Source organism: Vitis riparia, chromosome 1, assembly GCF_004353265.1.
Source record: "Vitis riparia cultivar Riparia Gloire de Montpellier isolate 1030 chromosome 1, EGFV_Vit.rip_1.0, whole genome shotgun sequence".
NCBI lineage: Eukaryota > Viridiplantae > Streptophyta > Magnoliopsida > Vitales > Vitaceae > Vitis > Vitis riparia.
Window position 1 is genome coordinate 5,957,830 of NC_048431.1, and position 25,778 is coordinate 5,983,607.

The 25,778-nt window shown below is 38.9% G+C and overlaps 1 protein-coding gene across 1 annotated transcript in view; it reads right to left on the reverse strand.

Annotated features, from left to right (window-relative positions):
- Window positions 1–25,778, reverse strand: part of LOC117911491 (THO complex subunit 2) — a 70,980-nt gene that overhangs the window by 906 nt on the left and 44,296 nt on the right. The window contains exons 19-31 of the mRNA XM_034825894.1: window positions 25,349–25,476; window positions 19,560–19,656; window positions 19,336–19,464; window positions 12,488–12,591; window positions 11,508–11,688; window positions 10,987–11,168; window positions 10,258–10,864; window positions 9,938–10,042; window positions 9,255–9,410; window positions 9,071–9,151; window positions 8,470–8,937; window positions 5,961–7,130; window positions 27–325 (exon numbers count right to left, since the gene is read on the reverse strand). Coding sequence (XP_034681785.1) covers window positions 27–325; window positions 5,961–7,130; window positions 8,470–8,937; window positions 9,071–9,151; window positions 9,255–9,410; window positions 9,938–10,042; window positions 10,258–10,864; window positions 10,987–11,168; window positions 11,508–11,688; window positions 12,488–12,591; window positions 19,336–19,464; window positions 19,560–19,656; window positions 25,349–25,476 — 3,707 coding nt within the window. The remainder of the gene's footprint in view (window positions 1–26; window positions 326–5,960; window positions 7,131–8,469; window positions 8,938–9,070; window positions 9,152–9,254; window positions 9,411–9,937; window positions 10,043–10,257; window positions 10,865–10,986; window positions 11,169–11,507; window positions 11,689–12,487; window positions 12,592–19,335; window positions 19,465–19,559; window positions 19,657–25,348; window positions 25,477–25,778) is intronic.

Consider the following 25,778-nt stretch of genomic DNA (forward strand, 5'->3'; position numbering starts at 1 on the left):
TATGCATGTATTTATTTTGAGGATACTGGTCAGCATCTCGGCGGGCCATCTTGCCAGTTACTTCTTTACCATGAATCCTCAGGCCTGGTTCATCTAAGTAACCTGCACGCTGGACCATGGCCCCTTTTCTATCTCCTCTTTCTCTTCCATCATATGCTTGTGACATGCTAATAGCAGGGGGAGGAGGTGGTGGGGCTGCTGGCGTATACTCACCAGCTTCCCCTGATGGCATATGCTCCCTTTTGAGTTTCCGTCTCTTAGAGGCGGCACTTGGATCCATATCCTCTTTCAAAAGACTTGCTTTCTCCCTCTCCCTGTCCTCTACCTACATATAGAAGTGAAAAATATAAGCCATAATCAGTGAGCCGTACAAAAATCCACCACGGTTTGAAACTTAATATTCATATATATCCTTAACACAGGTGATACACATTGATTTCAGTAGTAGCAGCCCAGCTAACAGTGGCTATGAAGACTAAGATATAGCAATACATTCTAGAATGTCTAAAATTTGAATGTTGCAATATTATGCTGGGCGAATCCATAATGTCATGTAACATTCTGGGAACTATAAGTGAGTATAATATCATTGCTAATATCTTACAAAAACCAGTCTATATAACTCGACAGTTCAAATTAATCATACCCAGTACACAGGATCCAATTTTGACTATTCTCATAAAGGCATGGAATGTTACATACAAACATGTAGAATTGTTGGACCAGTTTAAGAAATTCCCAACAAAAATAATCTTGAACTATTATTTACCAAAGAGATAATTTACCTCAACATTTTTTATAGATTCAAGGGACTATTAACCCATTTTATTTAACAAGTTCTCTTAGATTAGAGAGCATTTATGGGTTGGCCTTTGTTCAGTGTCAGCTCATTTACAAAAAAGGCATGTTTGGTGCTCAATGTCCAAAGCTATTTCTCACTTTTTCCCTGATGAAAGGTCTCTTTATTCAGGCCATTATGTTTATAAAAGAGGCTTGCTAAGGAATGGAAGACTGATGGGGTTAGCTTTGAGGGCTCTGGTTTTGGTGATGGGAAGGGATCTCTCTCGCTAGTGTTTTGACGTTCAAAGATCATCGACAAAGCACTCTTGGAGGAAGCCTCCAAGTACTTAGCTTCCTCTCCTCACTTTTTTTTTTTTCCTTTTGGGGAAGCGGGATCTTTCTTCTTCTTCTTCTCCTCTTTGTAGATTGGAAAGGGAGCTCACTACCACTGGTGGGGGGTTCGATCGTGGTTGTGGTATAGAGGTGGAGAATGTGGCCGCACTAGATTCGTTGAGGATGATTTTGGTGGATGGGAGGGAGATGGAGGGTTTTGGCTCTTCGACTTCAGAGCTAAGGGTTGTTGAGGAGGCAACGGGGGCCCATTTGAAAGGGGAACTACGAGGCGATTTGGAGGAGGAAGCGGTAGTGGCTCCACTCTGTTGATCTTCTAGTTGTTTGGCTAAGTTTAGTCACTACTTAGGAATGCCAACGAAGGGTTTCGAGGGGGAGATTTTGAATTAGTTGAAAATGACAAAAGAGGGGAAAGAACAAAAGGGGAAGTTGGATGGTAGGTGGAGGAAAAAGTCCACGTCTTCAAGGTTTGAAAAAGAGTTGAAAAAACTGGAGTGTACAGTGAATTACCTTGGAGCAAGAGAAGAGGGAAAGGTAAGGTAGATTTAGTATGTTTACAAGAAACTAAGATCCAAGAGATGTCATGTGGTCTTGTCCACAGTCTAGGAGTGGGGAGATTCTTAGAGTGAGGAGTTCTGGACTTGAGGGAGTAGTTGGAGGTGGTGTGGGTTTTTTGGATAACAAGGTGTTGGAATTGGTTGGAATGGAAGTAGGGAATTTCTCCATCTCTTGTCAGTTTAAGAATTGAGAGGATGGTTTCAATTGGATCTTTATTGAGGTTTATGACCCAACTTTAATAAGGGATAAGGATTGTTTCTAGGGTGAACGGGGGGGTTATAAAGGGACTCTAAAGTGACCGTTGGTGTGTTGTAGGGGATTTTAATATGATCAGGTTTCCTGGAGAGCGTAGTAGAGGTGGGAGTTTGAATTCTGCCATGAGGAGGTTCTCTGAGGTAATTGAGGATTTAGAGTTGAAAGATTTGTTGCTAATGAGGGGTCCCTTTACTTGAAGTGGTAGGTTGAATAATCAGTCAATGTCAAGGTTGGACAAGTTCTTAGTGATTGAGGGGTGAGATGTCGCTTTAGTGAGTTGATACGGTGTGTCCTTAAAACTTGTGTCTAACTACTTCCCTTTTATTCTAGATGGCAAAGGTCGGAGAAGAGACCCTTCTTCTTTTAGATTTGAAAATATGTGGCCAAAGGTGGTGGGCTTTAAGGATATTCTAAAGTCGTGGTGGAAGGGATACAATTTTAGTGGATCCTCAAGTTTTATTCTGGCTGCAAAATTGAAGGGCTTGAAGTCAAATATGGAGGATTGGAACAAAGAAGTTTTTCGCATGACAGAAGTAGGAAAGGCCATGGCTTTGAATCAAGTAGACTATTGGGATACAAAGAAGAATACAAGTATCCTGTCCTTAGAGGAGATGGAAACAAGAAAGGAAGCCAATGAAGATTATAAAAATTGGGTTCTATTCAACGAGATTTCATGGCCGCAAAAATCTAGGTAAGTGTCGCTAAAAGAGGGAGACACAAATACCAATTTTTTTCACAAGATGGCTAATGTTCATAGAAGGAGGAATTATGTGGACAAAATTAAGATTAATGGTATTTGGTATTCAGAGGAGAATGCTATCAAGGAAGGAGTGGTTAGAGCCTTTCAGTCTTTTTTGTCTGATCCTGGGGATTGGCGTCCCACTTTAACATGGTTGTGGTATGAGATATTAGAGGCTCAAGATGCCTTAAAATTGGAGAAGTCATTCTCAGAAGAAGAGGTCTTCGATGTACTATTGGGCTTCAGTGGGGATAAAGCACTAGGACCTGATAGGTTTTCTATATAGCCTTTTGGCAGTTCTCTTGGGACTTCGTAAAGGACGAGGTGATGAGCTTTAGGGATTTCCATGAGCATGACAATTTTGTTAAAAGCTTGAATGCAACCTAATTAGTCTTAATCCCAAAAAAATGGAGTGTTGAAGACTTAAGGGACTTTAGGTCTATTTGTTTGGTAGGAGGGTTGTACAAGTGGTTAGCCAATAGGTTGAAAAAGATGGTTAGAAAGATGGTCTCTAAGGCCTAAGGGGTGTTTGTGGAGGGAAGACAAATTCTAGATGCAGTGCTTATTGCTAATGAAGCCATTGATTCGATCTTAAAAAATAATGCGTGGTATTTTGTGCAAACTTGATAAAGAGAAAGTTTATGATCATGTGGACTGGTATTTTCTTCTTGCAATTATGCAAAAAAAAAAAAAAAAAAGGATTTGGGGATGAATGAGTTGGGTGGATCAAGTGGTGTACTTCCACAACAACTTTCATTGTGTTGGTGAACGGCACCCCTATAGGTTTTTTCAAAGCTCAAGGGGCTTAAGGCAGGGGGATCCTCTCTCACCTTACTTCTTTGTGATTGTGATGGAAATGTTTAGTGGCCTTTTGATGAGAACAGTTAATGGAGGTTTTTTATCAGGTTGTAGGGTGAAGGGTAGGAGTGGAGAAGGGGTTAAGATTTCTCATTTGTTATTTGCTGATGACACCCTGGTGTTCTACCAAGCCTCACAAGATTAGATGACCTATCTTTGCTGGTTGCTTATGTGGTTTGAGGCCATCTCGAGGTTGAGAATAAATTTGGATAAGAGTGAATTAATTCATGTGGATAGGGTGGAAAATATTGATGACCTTGCCCTCGAGTTTGGATGTAAAGTGGGTAGCCTCCCGTCCACTTATTTAGGCCTCCCTTTGGGTGCTCCGTTTAAATCAATGGCAATATGGGATGGTGTGGAAGAGCAGTTCCAGAGAAGGTTGACTATGTGAAAGAGACAATACATTTCCAAAGGAGGAAAAACAACCCTAATTCGAAGCACTTGTCTAACTTGCCTATTTATTTTATGCCTCTATTGAGCATGTCAAGTCCAGTTAGACAAAGGCTAGTGGAGATTCAAAGGGATTTCCTATGGGGAGGTGGAAATTTGGAACGGAAATCACATTTAGTAAGATGGGAGATTGTGTGTTTTGATAAAAAGAAAGGGGTTTGGGGTCAAGTGTCTTTCCACCCTCAATAAGGCTCATCTTTGTAGATGGAATTGGCGATTTGCAAATGAGAGAAGGGCATTATGGAATAAAGTGATCAGAGGGAAGTATGGGGAAGAAAGTGAGGGGTGGTGCTCTCAAGAGGTGAGAGAGGTGTATGGTGTTGGGTTGTGGAGAGGGACAAGGAAGGACTAGGATCTTATGAGAACTAGGATCTCATTCTCAGTGGGTAATGGGCGGAGGGTGAGATTTTGTAAGGATAAGTGGTGTGGGGACTCTCCTTTGTGTGCGTCTTTCCCATTCTAGTTTGCTTTAGCTGATTTCAAGGAGGCGTGGGTGGTAAATATTTAGGACTCCTCAATTGGGGTTGGGGTGGGGGATGGAATCCTTGCTTCTCTAGACCCTTTAATGATTGGGAGGTGGAAAGTTTTTTGGTGCGGTTACATGGGAAAAGAGTGAGTGGAGATGTGGAGGACTTGGTGCTATGGACCGACACAAAGAGTGGCAAGTTTTCGGTCAAATCCCTCTACAATGCCTTAGAGTTGGGCGACTCTTTTTCCTTCCCCTCAAGTTGCATTTGGGCGACTCTACGGGTGCAGCCTATGATTAGCTTCTTTGCTTGGGCGACAACGTAGGGGAAAACTTTGACATTGGACTTAGTTCAAAAAAGAGGTTGGGCCTTAGCAAATAGATGTTTTATATGCCATGAGAATGAAAAGACTATAGACCACTTTCTTATTCCTTTCTTTGGTCAAGGTGTCATGGGTGCGTCCTTCGTTGGTTAGAGAGACTCTTCTTAGTTGGCATAGTTCGTTTGTGGGCAAAAAGCACAAGAAGGTGTGGAGAGCAGCTCCTTTACACATCTTTTGGACAGCATGGAAGGCAAGGAATAAAATGACCTTTGAAGATGACTTATTTTCAATCTAGAGACTAAAATATTATTTTATTTATCCTTTAACTTTAGTTAGTTTTCTTGATTAGTTGAGCTCTTTTTGAGGTTGTTTTAGTCTCATTTGCTTGGATGTTTCGTTTCCTCTTTTGGTCATTTTGACTGTGGGTGTATAGGTATTATATATCCTAAGCCATTTCTTTGGCGTCTTTTTTTAAAATAGATCTTTCACTTTACCTATAAAAAAAAATATTTATAAAAGACTCAAAGAGTTTGCCTGGGAGTAATTTTGAGAGAGGTTAAAAGCTCTTCCTAATGCTTAGAAACATTTTCTTACAAAAATTAGGTATTTGGTAGACTTGAAGTGATTTCTAGACAATCACTTAGTAGGCAATCCTTCCAAAATCCTTTTTTTTTTTTTTTGGTTATACAATTCATTACAAAAAATAATATCAAAGCACTTTTTTCAAGTTTATATCCCAAAACTAAGTGTCTGTTTGGATACGCTTCTTGTTTTTTGTTTTTAAAATAAAAAACTTCCATATAGAAGTAGAACATCTAATATAAAAATTATAAATTTATCTTATGTTTTAAAAATCACTTTAAAAAACTTTAAAACTTGGATACCTCAATTTTTCTTAAATAGTTTTTCAAATCATTAATTTTTCAATGCAAGTCTCTAAGAGTTCTTATATCTTATATAAAAGTTACCATTTTTTATTTTAGAAATAGAAAACAAGAAGTGTATCCAAATGAACACCAAATGATTTTTTCTTTTAAAAGCATTGTTAATCGAAGCACTACAAATAAAAGCACTTTAACGAGAATCACTCCCAAACAAGCTAACATCCTACATAATAAGCTTAAATAAGTACTGGCAATTCTCCCTAATGGTCATTGGGTGAATAAGTATCAATATGTACCTTTATTGATAAACCTTCCCGTTCTTCTCGCTTTCTCTCTCGAATATCATCTTCCCTCCTGCGTTTAGCATCATCTTGTGAGATCTCCTCAGATCGCCTTCGTTCTTTCTCTTCATGTCTTGGAGAAAGCCTTTGAGCATGTCTAGCAGTTCCAAACCGTCTATCAGCATCTTCATCCCTTCTACTAGCAGTAACAGATTGGGGGACCATATGAGGAGGTAAGGGTGGTGGGGGAGGCAAGCTTTGCCCATGGAACCGATCATCTGCATGAGATTTTTCTACAGATGTTTCACTGTAGCGCATCTTACCTCTGTCATCCTTATTTCTTTCATCCTTAACTTTATCAGTGAGTCTATCAAAACTTCTTTCACTGCTCCTCTCTTGCACTCTTTCAACTGAACGCTCTCTTCCATGTCTCTCCATGGACCTGTCTCTTGATTTCTCTGCTATCATTTCATCTCCACGGGACTTATCAGGACGTTCCAATCTTTCCCGGTGGTCCCTTTCATATCTTTCAGTTCCCTTATCTTTTAACCTATCTGAAGGCTTATCAGTGGCCCTACTGATACCTTGTTCATCTGTTCCTGATTTGTCTAGATCCACAGCATGACTTTTGTCTAATCGAGGATCCATGGACCTCTCTTTATCAGAGAATCTAACTTCACCTTCGAAATCTCTCACTTCAGTGTCCCCTTTCCGCCGTTTATTTACTCTTTCTGGCTCTTCAGCAGGACTGGTTCTTTTCTGCTGTTTATCACCAGACTTGTTAGTGGCAGAATTATCGTGTCTGGGAGAATGAATTGGTCGAGAAGAGGGGGCCCTATCAGAAACTTCATTACCATCATCTTTGACTGCAGAAAGCCTCAAATCAGCAGACTTGGAAGATCCAGACTCTGGTTTAGATTCACTACCATGGATATCTAATGATGTTCTTGTCGATTGGGTTGAGCCTTTACCCACGTTACCATCAGCCATACCTGCGGAAGAAACATTGGTCACCCCACTTTGCCTGCCCTCTAACTGGTGAGCAGGGAGATCTCTGTCACTGGTGGAAGAGCCAGAAGTTCGGCCAATGCCTTTTCCAGATTTACTATCATCTTTTGCAACATCAAGTTTTGGTTGCTTTGTGAGGGAGCCAGAGGGCAGTGATCGCTTTCCTGTAGCTCTCAACTGTCAATAAGAAAATAAGAAATAGTAGAGAAAATAGAAAGATTAGTTAAAAAACAAAAATGTTACAAGAAACAACATACAACAATATTCATGATTCAAAAAATTTTAGGCCACAAGACCAAGAGGAAACATGTGAAATACAGGTTCACATATGAGAGATACGAGTCCTAAATGGTCAGGAATTCATATCAATACTCTACCAAGTTCAACTACAGGAACAATAAAAAATCCATTGCTTTCCAAAATGAAAACTGCAAATAAGCAAACCCATAGAAGCAGCAGAAATGAGAAATATGGGACGAAGAGGATAAATTTTCAGCATTTCCCATGATATCATAACAAATTACAGCTACACAACAAACTCAGACAATTACTAATGTAAATTTTCTTTTACTGAGATTCAAAAGTAATATTTTTACTTTGGGTCACAGGACATCTGACATATCCATTAATCGTTTTTGTAGGATCACAATAGTTGCCTGAGCAAGTAAAGGAAGCAGAAAACAGAAGATGGGAAGCAGAAGCATGGTTCCATAAATAGGGTAAGCAAGAAATAGACCAGGATATGTCAGAGAAGCATATTAGAAAGTAGCATTACCATACTATGAGAAGCATGTAGGATATTTGATATGGTCCATTTACCTATTTTTGTTTGTCCCCTGTTAAATATCAGTGAATAAACTTCTCAACACTAATATATAAGAAAAGGTTTAATGCATTTTGAAACTCCTAACCTCATAACTCAACCAACAAAATTAAGTGGTGCCTCATCAGTGATTGAAACTACTTCCCACACTGCCCTGGAAAACCCCAACCCTGCAGCTAAACCAGCCACTCCTCTGCCCACTCTCAATAAACATGGGGATACAAGTTAATGACGGTACACATGGAAGATTGAATATAAGTACAACTACAGCCCCAACAACTATCATGAGGGTCATCCAAAAACACATACTATACAGATGACTTGAATGGAACTTCGAGGGGAAAAAAAAAGAAAGACTTTTGCTTCATATATTAGGCAATCTTCTTCTTCTTCTTTTATGAGGGGATGACGATGAACTTGGAAAGTTAGAACATTGAGGATACAACACACAAAGTTGGACATGGCACACACTGAATAAAATGTAGTTTGTCAGTGGTTTGATGAGTTTCATTTCTTTACATTTGTAAATTAATGCACAATATTATCTTAAAAGAAAAAAAAAAACAGAAGTTTTGATTGTCAAGTTGCAAAACTAGCTGCAAGTGGTGCCACTTTATCAGAGGAAGAACTGAATGAAATAAGTGCCTCTAGTCATACAACATATTGTGTAAACAGAAACAGTCCAGAAAATACCTCGGATTCAGTTGATGCCCTTGAAGAAACTTTCACTGTGCTTTCATCCAATGTTCTATTTGTGGATTCATCCACCGGTCTTTGATTTTCCCCTGATCTGGATGTTCCTGTATGTGAAGCAGCTGAGGGCATGGATTGCTGAATATCTGAACCATTCACTGATGAGCCACCCTTAACTTTTGCATGCACTGGATCAGATTTCACAAGTGAAACACTTTCTGTTCTCTCCAACCTCCCATCTACAGTTTTTGCTCTTAATACCTGCTCCTTGACTGAATTCCCAGCATCTAAATGTTGGGTTCCAGATGCAACTGTTCTTCCTCCAGATGATTCATTCTGAAAAATGTTCAGGCCTGAGCCATTTGGGACAGCTACCAAATTACCAGCTAAAGACTTTGAAGCAAGTGATGGTGCAGGCTTCAGTTCAAGATAGCCCATGCCAAATTCTTCGTCTGTAACCCATGAAGGCTGCAAGTATGGAGGAAGTTTTACTACAGTCATGAAAGAATATATGCAAACTATAATTTGATTTGTTTATATTAAAAATTCCTATTACATATACAGGTTTTTTAGAAACATTATTGTTTATAAACAAAATTACCTTCCTCGCAGCTAAAGCTGCAGCAACACCTGTAGCCAACACCTTGAGATCCTCTCTTTCATCACTTTTAATTTTAGCAACCTAAATGGCAAGGAAAGAAAAAATAAGAAATGAGTAAATGATTACTTGGCACAACAATATAATATTTCAATTTAAAGCTGACCATTTCAGAAACAACTTTTACCCTTTTTTCAAGGTTAATTCCACTCTTTCGTGTAACAGGGAAGACGCTAGAAATTTTAGTTAACATTATAAGAGCATTTCGAATTTCCATGTACTCAGTTGATTCCAAGCATTGAATCAATAACCGTGTGATTCTTTGACTCCATTTCCAGTGTACCTTTCAGCAAAACAATAAATGAAGAGAAATGTTGAGCCAAGTGCTAGACAAGAAGGAAAAAACAAAAAAAAATATCAAGTTTAAGATTACTTGTTAATTGAAGTAATGGTTGTTTCACTATCACATATGGAATGAAGGAGCAAGAAGGTTTAATATAAATAACAAGCATGTGCAGCATATTTCATACACTATCACAAAAAGGTGCATGCAAACAAAGCTTACAGGAGTATACATTATAGACAGGACAACCTAGGTCATAACAAATACATTCCAAGCCAAATCAAGAACACCACCACATGCAGCAAACAAAATCATATGACAACTTGATATGGCCAATGATGCAGCAAGAAGTTAGTTCTATGGTACATATCTGGAAAGTTGGAAATTTTCATTTTAATTGCCATCATAAGGCTAACAATTATTAGGGAATCAGAATGTGAAAATGAACTGCTAATGAATCTATTCAATTCAACAAGGAAATTTCATAAAGGCAATATCAACTCTTAAGCGTCTAGGGGCTCACTCACCTTAATAAACTGGCCATATGTGACACGCTGACTGTTAGGATATCTATAATAGACAGCAAAGCCTGGCATGTTCCCACACTCACGTTCATATATTGATTCATCACTCTGATGAAAAAATGAGTGTTAGTCAACATGAAACTATCTTAAAATCTGCACCCAAAAAAAAAATGAAAAAGCTACTCAAGTGATTAATTTCGTTAGATACTTCATTAACTTAAAAAATTCCAAGTAATACAAGAGATCTTAAATTTGCATAAAAATGACACAGAAAAAGGAAAGAAAATACAACTAGGAGAGAACAGTGTAAAATGGATAATAACCTTCCAATAGTAAGCAATCTTCATAGTCTCATACAGAAACCTCCCAAGTCTACCGGCTTCATATTCAGTACAGCAGCATATCATGGGTTGCAAGGTTTTACATATCAGAACATCAATGTGGTTGACTGTGTTAAAGAATGGTGTTCCAAGGGAATGAAGAGTGTGTACGAACATAGCACAATACACAGCATCGGGCATACTGAAAGTACAGCGAGGAAAGATACAGCGCTGAAGGAACTCCATGTTAATCTTCAAAGTATCAGGACAGGAACTCAACCACTTGTCCTTTTCACGGGCAAGCCGTCTACGGACAGATGCTACATTCTCCTCATGCTTCTGGAGTTCACTAGTTAAACGATCTAGAGATTCTTGAATTCTTTCCTTGTCTTTCTTTCTTTTGGTAATTGCAGAATTTGAATTATCAGAAAGCTCTTCTAGAGCTTTAAGAGCAGAATGCTGCTTGGCAATTTCAGACTCATAGCGATGTCTAGGAACATAAAGATCATAGAGTGTGAGACCCCAGAAAGTAGCATAGAGATCAGGAGAGAGGCTATTCCAGGCTTTTGATGGCAACATGGTACGTGCAGTATCAAGAAGATCTGACCACCTGCATATATTGATATATGCATATGAAGTCAAAATAGAAACAATCAGTTGGCAAGTAGAAGCAGAAAAATTGTCAGATAAAAGCATTTCAGAATCTATGTTCATGAAGGATAGGAACATTACACAATAGGCTTCCAAGGAGGGCCAAGATCAAGAATCACTTCACCAGAAGAGTCTGTAGGTTCAGACTCCTTTTCTGCAGTAGACATATTTGTAGATTCAACATCATCTAAAGGCCAGAAGATATTAGAACTACTCCGACACTTGAACAGCCTCATCACAGGCCGATAAATTAAAAAGGCCACCTACATCAAGGAGGAAAAAAGAAACACATTATGAAGAAGATGCTATATTACTTCTTTTTTAATGGACCAATAATAGTATATATAAAAACACTAATATGGGGGATAACCCAAGTATATGGGATGTGCAATTAAGGTAGAGGCTAAAAGGAAGAATAGGAAATTAAAAGGTCAAAATATGAAGACGAACTGATAAGGATAAATTCCCCTCAAAGAATCAATAGACCATGGGTAAAAAGACTTGATATAATAGAAACAAGCCACAAATTATTAGTTAAGTATTCTTATATGCACACAGGCAGGGGGGAAGAGAGAGAGAGAGAGAGAGAGAGATGTATGTACCTCAGGATCAAGGTGGTACATGTGGACAAGTTCCTCCAGTGGGGGAATCAGCTGAGCATAAGCTGTTGCTGGTGTCACTGCACTACAAAGGAATTCCACATATTGAAGAAGGGTTCCATGGCATCTATCGAACTGCTCACTAACCATCTTAATGTATGGAGCATCCGCATTTATGAGAACACTGCATGCCATAATATGATCAGATAGTGTTTCCAATGGTTCATCAGCTTAACAGTAATACCATTCTCATAGCGATCAATTGGGCTGGTAAGCAACCAGATCCAATTACTTGGCAAATCCATATCCAGTTCATAAAGTCTATTCCTACTTATGAGTGACCACTGTCTTGTACTAATGCAGTAAATACTCAAGAAGATTTGTTAATAACAATTCTGTTCAAGCATAGATGGAAACTTTTACTATACTTCTTTTATTGCTACTCCTCCATTGAAACTCTCATTTTATCACATATAAGAAATTGCCTGAATTCTTTGGTAGCTTTTATAGAAGGAATTTATAATTTTTGGTGAGGTACTGTCGTGCATCAGAGCTGTCCCCAAAAGGAAAACAGTGCTCCTCTTTATACATTTTCATTCTACTTAAGAGAACAAAAGAGAATTTCATGTTTGTATGATTGTATGTATGTCTTTGAGTATGTTGCATGTATATGATTTCCTTTTTCTAGGTCTTATGATTTTGTTAGTTTCCTGAAGGTCAGGATGGAGTTCAAGCCCCTAGGAGGACTTGATCACAGAAAAGGATTTTAATCCTCTCAACCATCAACAACAACAGGAACCAGGGGAAAATTGAAACAAAAGAAACATTAGAAATTGGATGTAGGTCTAGGTAGACCAACATCCAACCAAGAATCAACCAATGACACCCCTACAATTGACTCTCTCTTTATGTATACTTAAACAGGAGAACTCATTAAGTGTACACCCACAAAACTCAGTAACCAAAAAAGTTATAAAGCTTACACAGAACGATGCTGAGCAATGAGCAATAAAAGGGGAATTGCCAACTTTGGTTCTTCTTTTGGAAGCAATGAATCCCTTAGTCTGTTAGTCGATTTGATCAATGCCTGCATGAACAGCTAGACATCAACATCAACATCTCAAAACCTCATTGCATGTCAAACACTAAATGATGTATCTAAATTTTCAAACTCTATACATATAGTACAGACCTTATGCCACATTTTACTATTATTGAATTTCAAAAACTGAAGTACAAAAAATAAATAAAAATGAAAAAGACATCATAAATTTGACTAGAGATGTCTTTGTTTATCATACAGACAATGAGCATGATGACAAGCAAGATATCTTACCCATAATATTTCAAATCATACTGCCAGAAAAATAGGATTCAGATTGTCACATATCTGATGAAACAAAAACAGAAAGGATGCTATGTGCTAAATTTTGTTTTTCAAGGCAAAATTCACAACAATGGGAACATGGTACTTTTGTTCAAACTACCGAACATTTTTTTGAAGTTTGGTGAACATGAGTTAATTTGTAGAAAATATAGGGAATGATGGAACTATCAAGCATCTAAGAATTTCTAATAATTAAATGACCTAAACTCAAGCATACTAGGTACCTATTGGCAGGTAGAACAGAACTCCAAAAAACTATCCTACTGAGACACATTAGTTGATAAATAATTTAGACATGCCATTCATTCACCAATAATTAATTTCACTCTTTAATTTTGCAAGCTTTGAATTTAGTGCTTCTTTGGATGTAGTTGGTGTTTTCTATTTCCTGTTTAACAGTTTATGTTAAAAAAAAAAAAAAAAGCTTTTTTAAAAACTATAGCAAATTCCTGGCAAGCAATAGTGTTTATGGCACACCATTCAAAAACCCATGCCAACAAAGTAAATAAAACAAGGCGGATAGAGTTAACCATGATAACAGAGGTGGCTGATGCAATTTTTTTTTTTTTCCTTTTCCAAAATTCTGTTTTAGTTATTTCTCTGATTTTTTGCCCCTGAAATGCACAATACCAAATGCAGCTTATTCAAAATGAAAATTCTTTCTTTTTAAATATTTTTATGCTTCAAAACGGCATCCAAACAAAACCTTTGTTATTCAGAAAGGGTCAAATCATTTTCATTGATTACTAAATGATAGAAAAAACCAAAAGAATATCATAGAATATCTCAAAAAATGAATAATACCTCTTGGTTAAGATTGATAGGAATAATGGGATTCAAATAGTAAATTGCAGGTTATTTCAATAAGAATGTGTCGAAATTTGGCATTCAAAGTTAGGGTTTTTAATTTAGGAAAGTATTTTAGGAATAAAAAAGGAGAGATCATTTAGAATGATTCAGTTTCCTAATTTTAGGAGAGAATCAAGCTAGATTGATATTTTCTTATTTAGTCATTTGTGTATATATATGTGTATGGTGTGTACCTAAAAAATCAATAAAGGAATTCAGAAATTCTTCATGGTATCAGAGCCAGGTTTCTGAAACCCTAATCCCTTCTAGCCACCTCTTATTCAGGCCATCATTCATTCCGGCCAAATCTCTCTGGTCATCTCTCAATCCGACCATCTCTCTCTCTGGCCATCTCTCATTCCGGTCATCAGTCCCTGTTCTCAGAGCCAAGGGAGAAAACGTTTTCCGGTCGGTCGAATCGTCGTCAGAAAACATTCACCGCCGGTGACTTTTCCGGTGAATTTTCCGACGAACTTTTCCGGCGACGGTTTTTTTCTACACTGCAAGGAGCGCCTGGAGGAGATCTCCAATTTTTCCCAAAGCACCGGAGCCAGAAAACCATCCATGCGCCGGCCACGCGCGTTTTTCCGACCGGCGACTGCATTTCACGCGCCAGCGCGTGAGGGCACGTGAGCCACTTTCAGGTGACGCGCTTCCTCCTCCAGGCTCGCCTGACGCCGACCAGCCACCCTTACCTGTTTCTGCCATCCGAGCCCTGCACGTGCCTCTTTTGGGGGTTCTTTTGCCTCCGCGGGCCCTCCGATCAATTTTTCCGGCGTCCTCCGGCTATTTTTTCTCAACTCCAATCCCTGCACGTGTCTTGGGAAGTGTTCTTCTACCTTTCCGATCCATGACAAAATACGGAATGGCATCATCACAAGTATCCAACGTCACGTCACCAGAATTAGGGGGTAGATCTGAAATTCCAAACCTTGGTGGCAGTGAATCCTCTCCTATTCTCATCACAGGACACAAATTAAATGGCCATAACTATTTACAGTGGTCACAATCTGTGTTGTTGTTCATTTGCGGTAAAGGAAAGGATGAGTACCTCACTGGAGAAGCAGCCATGCCAGAAACTACAAAACCGGGTTTCAAGAAGTGGAAGATTGAAAACAACATGATTATGTCATGGCTTATCAATTCCATGAACAATGACATAAGTGAAAATTTCTTGCTGTTTGGGACTGCAAAGGACATATGGGATGCAGCCAAAGAAACTTACTCAAGTTCTGAAAATACTTCAGAACTTTTTCAGGTTGAATCGGCCCTACATGACTTCCGCCAAGGAGAGCAGACAGTTACTCAGTATTACAACACACTCACAAGGTATTGGCAGCACCTTGACTTATTCGAGACTCACTCATGGAAATGTTCTGATGATGCAGCAACATACAGGAAAATTGTGGAACAAAAGAGGCTGTTTAAGTTTTTCCTAGGACTAAACAGGGAATTGGATGATGTTAGAGGCCGAATCATGGGCATTAAACCCCTACCAAGTCTCAGGGAGGCTTTTTCAGAGGTTAGGCGTGAAGAAAGTAGAAAGAAAGTGATGATGGGATCCAAAGAGCAACCTGCCCCAACATTGGATGCCTCTGCCCTTGCTGCTCGGTCATTTAATAGTAGTGGTGGAGATCGTCAGAAACGGGATAGGCCTTGGTGTGATTATTGTAAGAAACTAGGCCATTATAAGGAGACTTGCTGGAAGCTTCATGGCAAACCGGTTGATTGGAAACCAAAGCCACGGTTTGACAGAGATGGCAGAGCACACGTGGCTGCCAACTCTGAGAGCACATCTGTTCCCGAGCCGAGTCCATTCAACAAAGAGCAAATGGAGATGCTACAGAAACTATTAAGCCAAGTTGGCAGTGGCAGTACTACTGGTGTAGCCTTCACTGCTAATCGAGGAGGAATGAAGCCGTGGATAGTGGACACAGGTGCTTCTGATCACATGACAGGAGATGCTACCATTCTTCAAAATTACAAGCCAAGTAATGGTCATTCATCCGTCCATATTGCTGATGGTTCAAAGTCAAAAATTGTCGGGACAGGTTCTATAAAACTTACTAAAGACTTATATCTTGACTCTGTCCTCCATGTTCCAAACTTGGATTGTAATCTTTTGTCCATTAGCAAATTGGCCCGTGATCTCCAATGTGTTACTAAATTCTATCCAAACTCGTGTGTTTTTCAGGACTTGAAATCGGGGAAGATGATTGGCAGTGCTGAACTGTGTTTCGGGCTCTACCTCCCCTCATGTGGCCAATTCTCATACTAAGTCTCTCAAGCAAGTTGCGTACAGTCTCAGAGTATGTTAGAGTCCTTCAATTCTGTGTCAAATTCTAAGGTCAATAAAGATAGTGAGATTATAATGTTACACTATCGCCTTGATCATCCTAGCTTTGTTTACCTTGCAAAATTGTTTCCCAAATTATTTATCAATAAAAATCCAGCATCTTATCACTGTGAAATTTGTCAGTTTGCAAAGCATACTCGAACAGTATATCCTCAAATCCCATACAAACCTTCGACTGTTTTCTCTCTAGTACATAGTGATGTGTGGGGTCCCTCCCGGATAAAAAATATTTCTGGCACTCGATGGTTTGTGACATTCGTTGATGATCATACACGGGTAACATGGGTTTTCCTTATGAAAGAAAAGTCAGAGGTCGGGCACATTTTTCAAACCTTCAATCTTATGGTTCAAAATCAATTCAATTCCAAAATTCAAGTCCTCAAGTCAGATAATGCAAAGGAATACTTTACTAGCAGTCTCAGTACTTATCTTCAAAATCACGGCATTATCCACATAAGTTCTTGCGTTGACACCCCACAACAAAATGGGGTGGCTGAACGCAAGAATAGACATCTCTTGGAGGTTGCCCGGTGCCTTATGTTTTCCTCTAATGTTCCAAACTATTTCTGGGGGGAAGCTATTCTCACAGCTACCTATTTGATTAACCGTATGTCATCCAGAGTGCTTACCTTTCAATCCCCACATCAACTTTTCTTAAAACAATTTCCTCACACCCGTGCAGCCTCTTCTGATTTACCACTCAAAGTATTTGGTTGCACGGCATTCGTTCATGTGTATCCTCAAAATCGTAGCAAATTTGCTCCTCGAGCCAATAAGTGCATTTTCCTAGGGTATTCTCCAACCCAAAAAGGGTACAAATGTTATTCTCCAACCAACAAAATATTTTACACCACCATGGACGTCTCTTTCTTTGAACATGTCTTTTTCTATCCCAAATCTCACGTTCAGGGAGAGAGCATGAATGAACATCAAGTTTGGGAGTCTCTTCTTGAGGGTGTACCTTCTTTTCACTCAGAGTCACCAAATCCTTCCCAATTCGCGCCCACTGAGTTGTCCACACCCATGCCGTCATTAGTCCAGCCAGCCCAGCACACAAATGTTCCTTCTCCCGTGACCATCCAGTCTCTCATGCCTATTCAACCTATAGCCCCACAACTTGCTAATGAGAACTTACAAGTTTACATCAGGAGGAGGAAAAGACAAGAATTAGAGCACGGATCACAGTCAACATGTGGCCAATATATTGACTCCAATCCAAGTCTTCCTGAAGAGAACATAGGTGAGGATAGGGCTGGAGAGGTGTTAATTCCCAGCATTGATGATTCTACTCTGCCGATTGCATTGAGGAAGGGTGTTAGGAGATGTACAGATCATCCAATTGGGAATTATGTTACGTATGAAGGGCTATCACCATCTTACAGAGCATTTGCTATTTCACTTGATGATACTCAGGTTCCCAACACAATACAAGAGGCATTCAAAATTTCAGAATGGAAGAAGGCAGTACAAGATGAGATTGATGCACTTGAGAAGAATGGGACGTGGATTATCACAGATTTGCCGATTGGGAAGAGGCCCGTGGGGTGCAAGTGGATTTTCACCATAAAATACAAAGCAGATGGATCAGTCGAGAGATTCAAGGCTCGTTTGGTAGCTAGAGGGTTTACACAATCCTATGGGATAGACTATCAGGAGACTTTTGCTCCTGTTGCAAAACTGAACACTATCAGAATTCTTCTCTCATTGGTTGTCAATCAAGATTGGTGCTTGCAACAACTGGACATAAAAAATGCGTTTCTAAATGGTGACCTAGAAGAGGAAGTCTACATGGAAATACCACCTGGTTTCGAAGGAAGTATGGCAAAGAATCAGGTTTGCAAACTCCAAAAATCCTTATACGGCCTTAAACAATCTCCCCGAGCCTGGTTTGATAGATTCACAAAAGCAGTCCTGAAGCTGGGCTACAAACAAGGTCAGGCTGATCATACTCTATTTGTCAAGAAGTCTCATGCCGGGAAAATGGCCATATTGATAGTCTATGTCGATGATATTATTCTATCTGGGAATGATATGGAGGAATTACAGAATTTGAAGAAGTATTTGTCAGAAGAGTTTGAAGTTAAAGGCCTTGGAAATTTGAAATATTTCCTTGGTATGGAAGTGGCTAGATCAAGGAAGGGAATTGTAGTCTCTCAAAGAAAATACATACTCGATCTTCTTAAGGAGACCGGTATGCTTAGATGCAAACCAATTGATACTCCTATGGATAGTCAGAAGAAACTTGGTATCGAGAAACAAAGTACACCGGTAGACAGGGGGAGATATCAGCGGCTCGTCGGGCGCTTGATTTATCTCTCACACACTCGGCCAGATATTGGCTTTGCAGTGAGTGCTGTAAGTCAATTCATGCACAGCCCCACTGAGGAACACATGGAAGCAGTCTACAGGATTCTTAGATATTTAAAAATGACACCAGGGAAAGGTCTATTCTTCAAAAAGACAGAGAACCATGACACTGAAGTATACTCAGATGCGGATTGGGCAGGAAACATCATTGACAGGCGGTCCACTTCTGGATATTGTTCTTTTGTCTGGGGAAATCTTGTTACCTGGAGGAGTAAGAAGCAATCAATTGTAGCCAGAAGTAGTGCAGAAGCTGAGTACAGAGCTCTTGCACAGGGAATCTGTGAAGGGATTTGGATAAAAAGGGTTCTTAGTGAACTGGGACAAACGAGTTCATCTCCAATTCTGATGATGTGTGATAATCAGGCAGCTATAAGCATAGCAAAGAACCCCGTGCATCATGACAGGACCAAGCACGTTGAGATTGACAGACACTTCATCACAGAGAAGGTGACTAGTGAGACGGTTAAATTGAACTATGTTCCTACCAAGCACCAAACCGTAGACATCCTCACCAAAGCTTTACCTAGGCCTAACTTCGAAGACTTAACTTGCAAGCTGGGATTATATGATATATATTCTCCAGCTTGAGGGGGAGTGTTGAAATTTGGCATTCAAAGTTAGGGTTTTTAATTTAGAAAAGTATTTTAGGAATAAAAAAGGAGAGATCATTTAGGATGATTCAGTTTCCTAATTTTAGGAGAGAATTAAGCTAGATTGATATTTTCTTATTCAGTCATTTGTGTATATATATGTGTATGGTGTGTACCTAAAAAATCAATAAAGGAATTCAGAAATTCTTCAGAATGTATAAACTAATTTAATCTCCTTGAAAATCTGTTCAGCAACAATTAATAATCTAAGTTTGCAAGCACCTTGTTGTTTCTGGTTATCCCAAAAGAAGTAGCCTGATACCGGAGGGTCTCACTCCCTGCCATAGCATCCAACTGTTCCTCAGTCAGGTTCTCCGTGTACTGGACATTTGCCATCTGTTGGATCAGTTCCTGTACCAATCATGAGATTCCAAAAAATAACTGCAAAGTTTAGGGCTTAATGAGGTCTGATAATTGGAATAATCCAAATGTACAACAAGAAATACCTGCAAGAGTAATAGCTCAATTCCTTTTCCCTTTTTCAACTGATTCACAAGATACTGGAAAAGGCCCCTCAATTCCATTGATGGGTATTTTTTACACCTACAAACAACATAACGGCTTCATTAAATTTCAGGAAAGCAATAATTACAGGTGGTATATTTTTTATGAAGTATATATTTCACATTTAATATCCTGAAAAGAAAATGTTTATTGCTCAAGAGAAGAAGTTTCTGGAGGAAAGTGTTTGCATGAAAATGTGGAATTGAGAAAGAGGTGGTTTTCAAAGGAGAGAAGAGGCAAATATATTGTGAACTAGGTAAGAGGAATAAGAAAAGGTTTGGGAGACATTACTAAGTCAGTTGCCTCAGCAGTGGGGCCTGATAGTACTGTTATCTTGACATTATGTTTGGAGTGAGGACTCAGCTATTTTTTTGATAGGTAAAATATCGGTTTTAAAACAGCACCTACAAGAGGGGCATAAAAGTATACACGATGTGCACAAAGATGCCAAAAAGGCCAAAAAACAAGGTGAGGGGAGCGCAAAAAATTGCAACCACGCCTTACTTAGAGCCTAACTACTCCAAAAAATCTAACATGGACAAGGAGCAATCTCCTACAAACACCCTAACCCATTCCAACAAAAAAGCACACGAATGACTGTTTAATAGCTTGGTTCTCTCCCTCAATATTCTTGAATTTTCCTACTTCTCTCCCTCCATAATGTTCAGCATAAGCATAACCAAGCCTTTTTTCTCTTCTTTCCAACAAAAGACCCATGCCAACTCAAAAAGGCACCTCTCACCAAGAATGTATCGCTCACTGCACACCCATAAAGGGCATAAGATCAGCTGCCACAAAATAGTTACTTTCAGGCAATGAAGGAGGATGCGATCGGTTGTTTGTTCTTCTTTGCACATATAACATCTATTTGGAATCACCAAACCTTCTTTCTGATCTAGTCCAAAGTAAGGATCCTGCCTTGCATTACTTCCCATGCAAAAAAACTAAACCCTGATGGTACCCAAGAATTCCAAACAGTGCCAAAAGGAAACGCTTCCTCCACCTTTCCATTTGAAAAAGAGTAAAAAGACTTAATTGTAAAATTGTCACTCTTCATGTTCAGCCAAACCAAATTATCTTCTTTGTCCCTCCTAATTGTCTGCTCATGCAGCATCCCAAAGAACGCTTCCACCCCCCTCTAACTTCCAATCATGAAACCATCTTATGAACCTAGGGTTCCAGCTGCCCCCCTCCCACACCTCAGCTATGCAGGCATCTTTAAGGGAGGTTATTTAGAAGAGTTCCAAAAATAATTCCCTCAAGGAAAAGTCATCACACCACTTATCCTTCCAATATTTCACCCTATTCCCACTACCCACCCTAAAATCCATTCTACCCTTAAAAATTTCCCGCCTCCTCCCAATTGTCTTCCACACTCCCACCCCATAACCTTCCTTGATTCCTCTATGACTCAGCTATAGCAGTTGCTTTTCCAGAATGTTCTGATCTGTATATCAGCAAAAAACCTATATTCTTGACTATAATTGAAGGAAAACAAGATGCACTAGAATACCTAAATTTTCAGTCTACAATGGAATTTGAAATTGGAGTTTGTAGGAAATTTGATTGATTTGCTTCATGGGGGAGTATCATAAGGGAGTTGAGAAACCAAAGGAACTTCCTTTGGGGTGGGGGGGCCTTAGAGACGAAGTCTCGTTTAGAAAAGTGGGTAGTGGTTTGTTCCAACAGAAGGAAGGGTGGCTTGGGTGTTAGATGTCTTTCTCCTCTCAATAGGGCCCTTTTGTGCAAATGGAGTTGGCGTTTTGCGGTTGAAAAGGGGGCTTTTGGAAGCAAGTTATTAGTAGGAAGTTTGGGGCAAAAGAAGGGGGGTCAAGTACACGAATAGTTAGGGAGGGGTATGGTGTGGGTTTGTGGAAGGAAATTAGGGAGGAATGATTTTTAAATGAGTAATAAAATTGGGTTCTTAGTGGGTAACGGGAGACTCTAAAGAGTGAGATTCTGGAAGGATAAGTGGTGTAGTGATGTTGTTTTGTGTGATTCTTTCCCTTTTTTGTATGTCTCGGCAGACTCTAAAGAGGTGCGGGTGGTGGAGGTTGGGATTCTTTGGGTGAGGAGGGAGGATGGAATCCTCGTTTCTCAAGGCCTTTCAATGATTGGGAGGTGGATTTGGTGGAGCGGTTCCTTTCGACAATTCAAGGGAAAAGGGTATTTATGGACTCAAAGGATAGGATGCTTTGGAAAGAGACTAAGAATGGGAAGTGTTTTGTTAAGTCCCTTTATGGTGCTTTGGAGACAAGGAATTCAGTCCCATTTCCGTGGAGCATCATTTGGAGCCCTTGTGTGCCTTCCAAAGTGGGCTTTTTTGCTTGGGAAGCTTTGTGGGGTAAGGTCTTAACCTTAGATCAATTAAAGATGAGGGGGTGGACTCTAGCCAATAGATGTTTCCTTTGCCTTGTTGAAGAAGAGTCTATAGATCACATCCTAATTCATTGCTCTAAGTCTAAGGTATTATGGGAGTTATTTTTGCACTCTTCGGTGTGACGTGGGTCCTTCCTTTGTCGATTAGAGGGACCCTCCTTGGTTGACATGGTTCCTTTGTGGGCAAGAAGCGTCAAAAGGTGTGGAAGACAACCCCCTTATGTCTCTTTTGGACGGTTTGGAAAGGAAGAAACAGGATTGCATTCAAAAATGAGGAGTTTTCAATTCGAAGGATGAAAAATTCTTTTGTTTATAGTTATTGGTCTTGGACTAAGATGTTTATACACGAAGGACCTATATCTTTAATTGACTTTTTTGATTGGTTGAGTACTAGATAAGGGTGGATGAGTTTTTTTGTATCCCCTTTTCTTTTTGGGTTATTCCTTGAGGTGTCTCTTGTATACTCCTTATATGCTTTGGTGTGACTTTTGGGCGCCCTTTATTCTTTATATATAATATACTTTTGCATTTTTATTTATCAAAAAAAAAAAGAGAGTTGAGAAACCCATCCTTTGGAACTGATAATACGAGAAGGGTCTTTTTTTCACTTCTTTGATTGAGGGTGGAATAGGTATCCTATGGAAATTTAGTGTGCCTCTACTCGTACAATGATGTCTCTAGATGGACAATGATGCCAAATAAAATTTTTACAATTGATAAATTGGTGAAGAGGAGTTGGTCCTTAAAAAATTGCATAAAACGTGTAAAGATGAAAACAATAATCAGATTAAAAAATAAAAATGCAAAGATAGAACTGAAGTACCAAATAGAGACATTATAAGAGAAAGGTAAATATCATCACATAGCATAAAAAATTATCAGCATAACTACCAATCAATGTTATCATCGCAAAGCCTAATGATGAAGCTCAGGTTAATCCTTTGATTAATCCCAATTTTGCTCATAAAAACAGCTGTAAAGTGAAGAAGAGTGTTGTGGACCCAGGCTCCAAATAGACCATATGTTGACTCATGAAATTTATAAATCTAAATAAAGTCTGAAGTCACTAAAAAACCTAAATGTATCAAATAGAAACAAATAAAACATTCATTTCAGCAAATTTAAGAAATAATAAAAAAGTAGAAAATATTTTTGATAGGACTTAACACCTAAAGTCCTAATTTGAGACAGGGTCATTTATATTTGGTTAAGCTTCAAGGTGTACAATTCAGACATGAGACAGGCCTTAACACCTAAAGTGACTAAAAGCCCAAGTTTGTCACAGGACAATTTCATTAATTCCAACATGTAACTCTCAACCTTTCCAGCATCACCATAACCCTCAAGGTGTAAACCTTAATACTCATCTGAAAACAATGCAACAAAGGCATCAAGAAAGAAATATCAGGGAAAAAGTAAACAAGACCTGGACAAACTCCATAATAATCCTTAAAATTATAAAATATCATAATGACATGTTAAATGAAATGTGACATGGACATGCTACTTCAAGACAAGCTAAGCATTAACTTCAACAATCTCTTTATGTTTACAAAGAGTAAGTTTTATTACTTATGTCAAAAGCAATTGGACCAAATATGTGCATGAGGTGTGATGGTCATTGTGAAATGAAGTAAAGCAAAACTATTTAAGTTTCAACCAAAAACAAAAACAAGAGTTAATGTACACTGAGTAGTCCTGATACCCTCGGGAACTTTGGCAGATCAACGTCAAGAAAACAATGCAGCTCTCTATCTTCTGAGTGTTGGCTCCACAGAAATTTTGATTCAAAAAGTCATCATTCTCACTTTCTATACCACACAAAATAAGGCAAACGAAGAAGCATCCTACAGCACCTCCTTTCACCAAAAGGCAGGTTGACAACAGCCATGAATGGATTGCACAATCATGAATAAGGCAGGATATATGAAACAACCAACATCAGCTTAAAGAAGCTAGAATCAAACTAAGAACAGCACCATCCACCTCTTCTGATTTAATAGTGCACATCTCATCACAGGACAATCACTTCTCTTCAGCTTGATGGATGCTAAAAATTTTACCAACAAGAGTCGATCACACCAAAATATTTTTCCTGGAATCTTCCAGGATGAGCAATTACTAACAGAGAGGAGCACCAAGAAGAAAGAAAAGAGTACCAACAAAAATCCTCTACTACTTGGGAACAACCACCTTCCATTGCCATCCACCCACCAAAACCTAAGCTCTGCATGGAAAAAGTAAATCTTCAATTCCTAGTCATTTAGTTTCCAGCAGAAAATGAGCATCCAGTCATGTAGTCCACAGTCCAACTGCAATATTTTCGCCAAAGGCAGTCTTACTCCAAAGCATAAGTTGTCAGAAAATTTCACTGTACCACTGTTTCCCACTACCAATTTCACACCCATTATAAAATCATAAATACATGCATGCCTCTCCACAACCACCTTCAGTACAAACAGGTCACTAGATAAAGTCCAACTTGTTCCTTCCATGGTTTTGACAGATGTGCACACCACACTCATAAGCTATCCATCTCTGTACTGCCACCTACCATTTAGAGTCATGTAAATGGCCACAGAAAACCTTCCATTTTTCATATAGAAATGATCTTCCACTAAACAAGTGATATCATTTAAACATTCTAAAGGTGCTTTTTCACCATCAGTAAAAGAATAATTCTGATGAAAATCACTTCCCCCTCCTTTCTTTGATAGACATTGCCTTTTCTAACAATCTCCTATCAAAATTGTCAATGGATAACATATAGATATCTAACCGCAGCCTGGCCCAAATGGCAAGCCAAGAGAAGACACTGAGCGTAATCTGTCCTTCCCAACCAGGAAATCTCCAAAATCTGCAATCTCCACAACATCTCAGTTCCAGTCATCCTGCTTATGGTGAGGCTAATCTGCAACCTGGAAACTGGAATAAAGCACCTAAGAAACATACTTCTAGTTCTACAGACCATGGATAAAATGTGCATAGTAACTCCAAGACACATCAGTACTTTGAATATACATGAACGATTACTTATGTAAATATTATGAGACAACAAAGGGGAAAAATGAGGAACATTGTAATAGATGCCTCAAAGGAATTAGTGCAAATATAAACCTACACAGAAGGACAATAAAGCTTAGGAGCCCATGATTGAGAACTCATAATATGCGTATAAAATTTTAAATAAGTTTTCTAAGTAGTACAAGAATGAAAACAACAAACAAGGAAATAGCACATACGCATATAGACAAATGCAGGATAACGAATAATTTCCAATATTAACATGTCGAGGTGGATATGACAAATAATATGCAACAACACAAGGTCTTGCAAAAAAACAGATACATACAAGTGACCCCAGAATGAAGCCAAAGATTGAAGCCAGTCCGACAAATTAAGTCCGTCATCCTTTAGTTTGTCACGACCACCTTGTGCCAGGCGCTCAATCACGACATATTCCAGAACATCATACTCAAGCTGTAGGAACACATACATTTAGTGCAAAACAACATAAAGATAAATAAAAAATGAATAAAAATAACAAAAAGAACAGGCATGAGCTGGAACCAGACATCCCAAATAAAATTAAACATCACAATTACAAAGCTTGTGCATGGATAACTTCAAAGAATGTCATACAACATGCGCATATTTGCAATTGATCAAAATTTTAAAAAATAATTGCATAACCACAACCGCAGAACAAAAAACTGAAACATGATCTATACTTTAGAAAGCACCTACATGAAATCTAGTGAGATAAAACCTTTTTTTTTTTT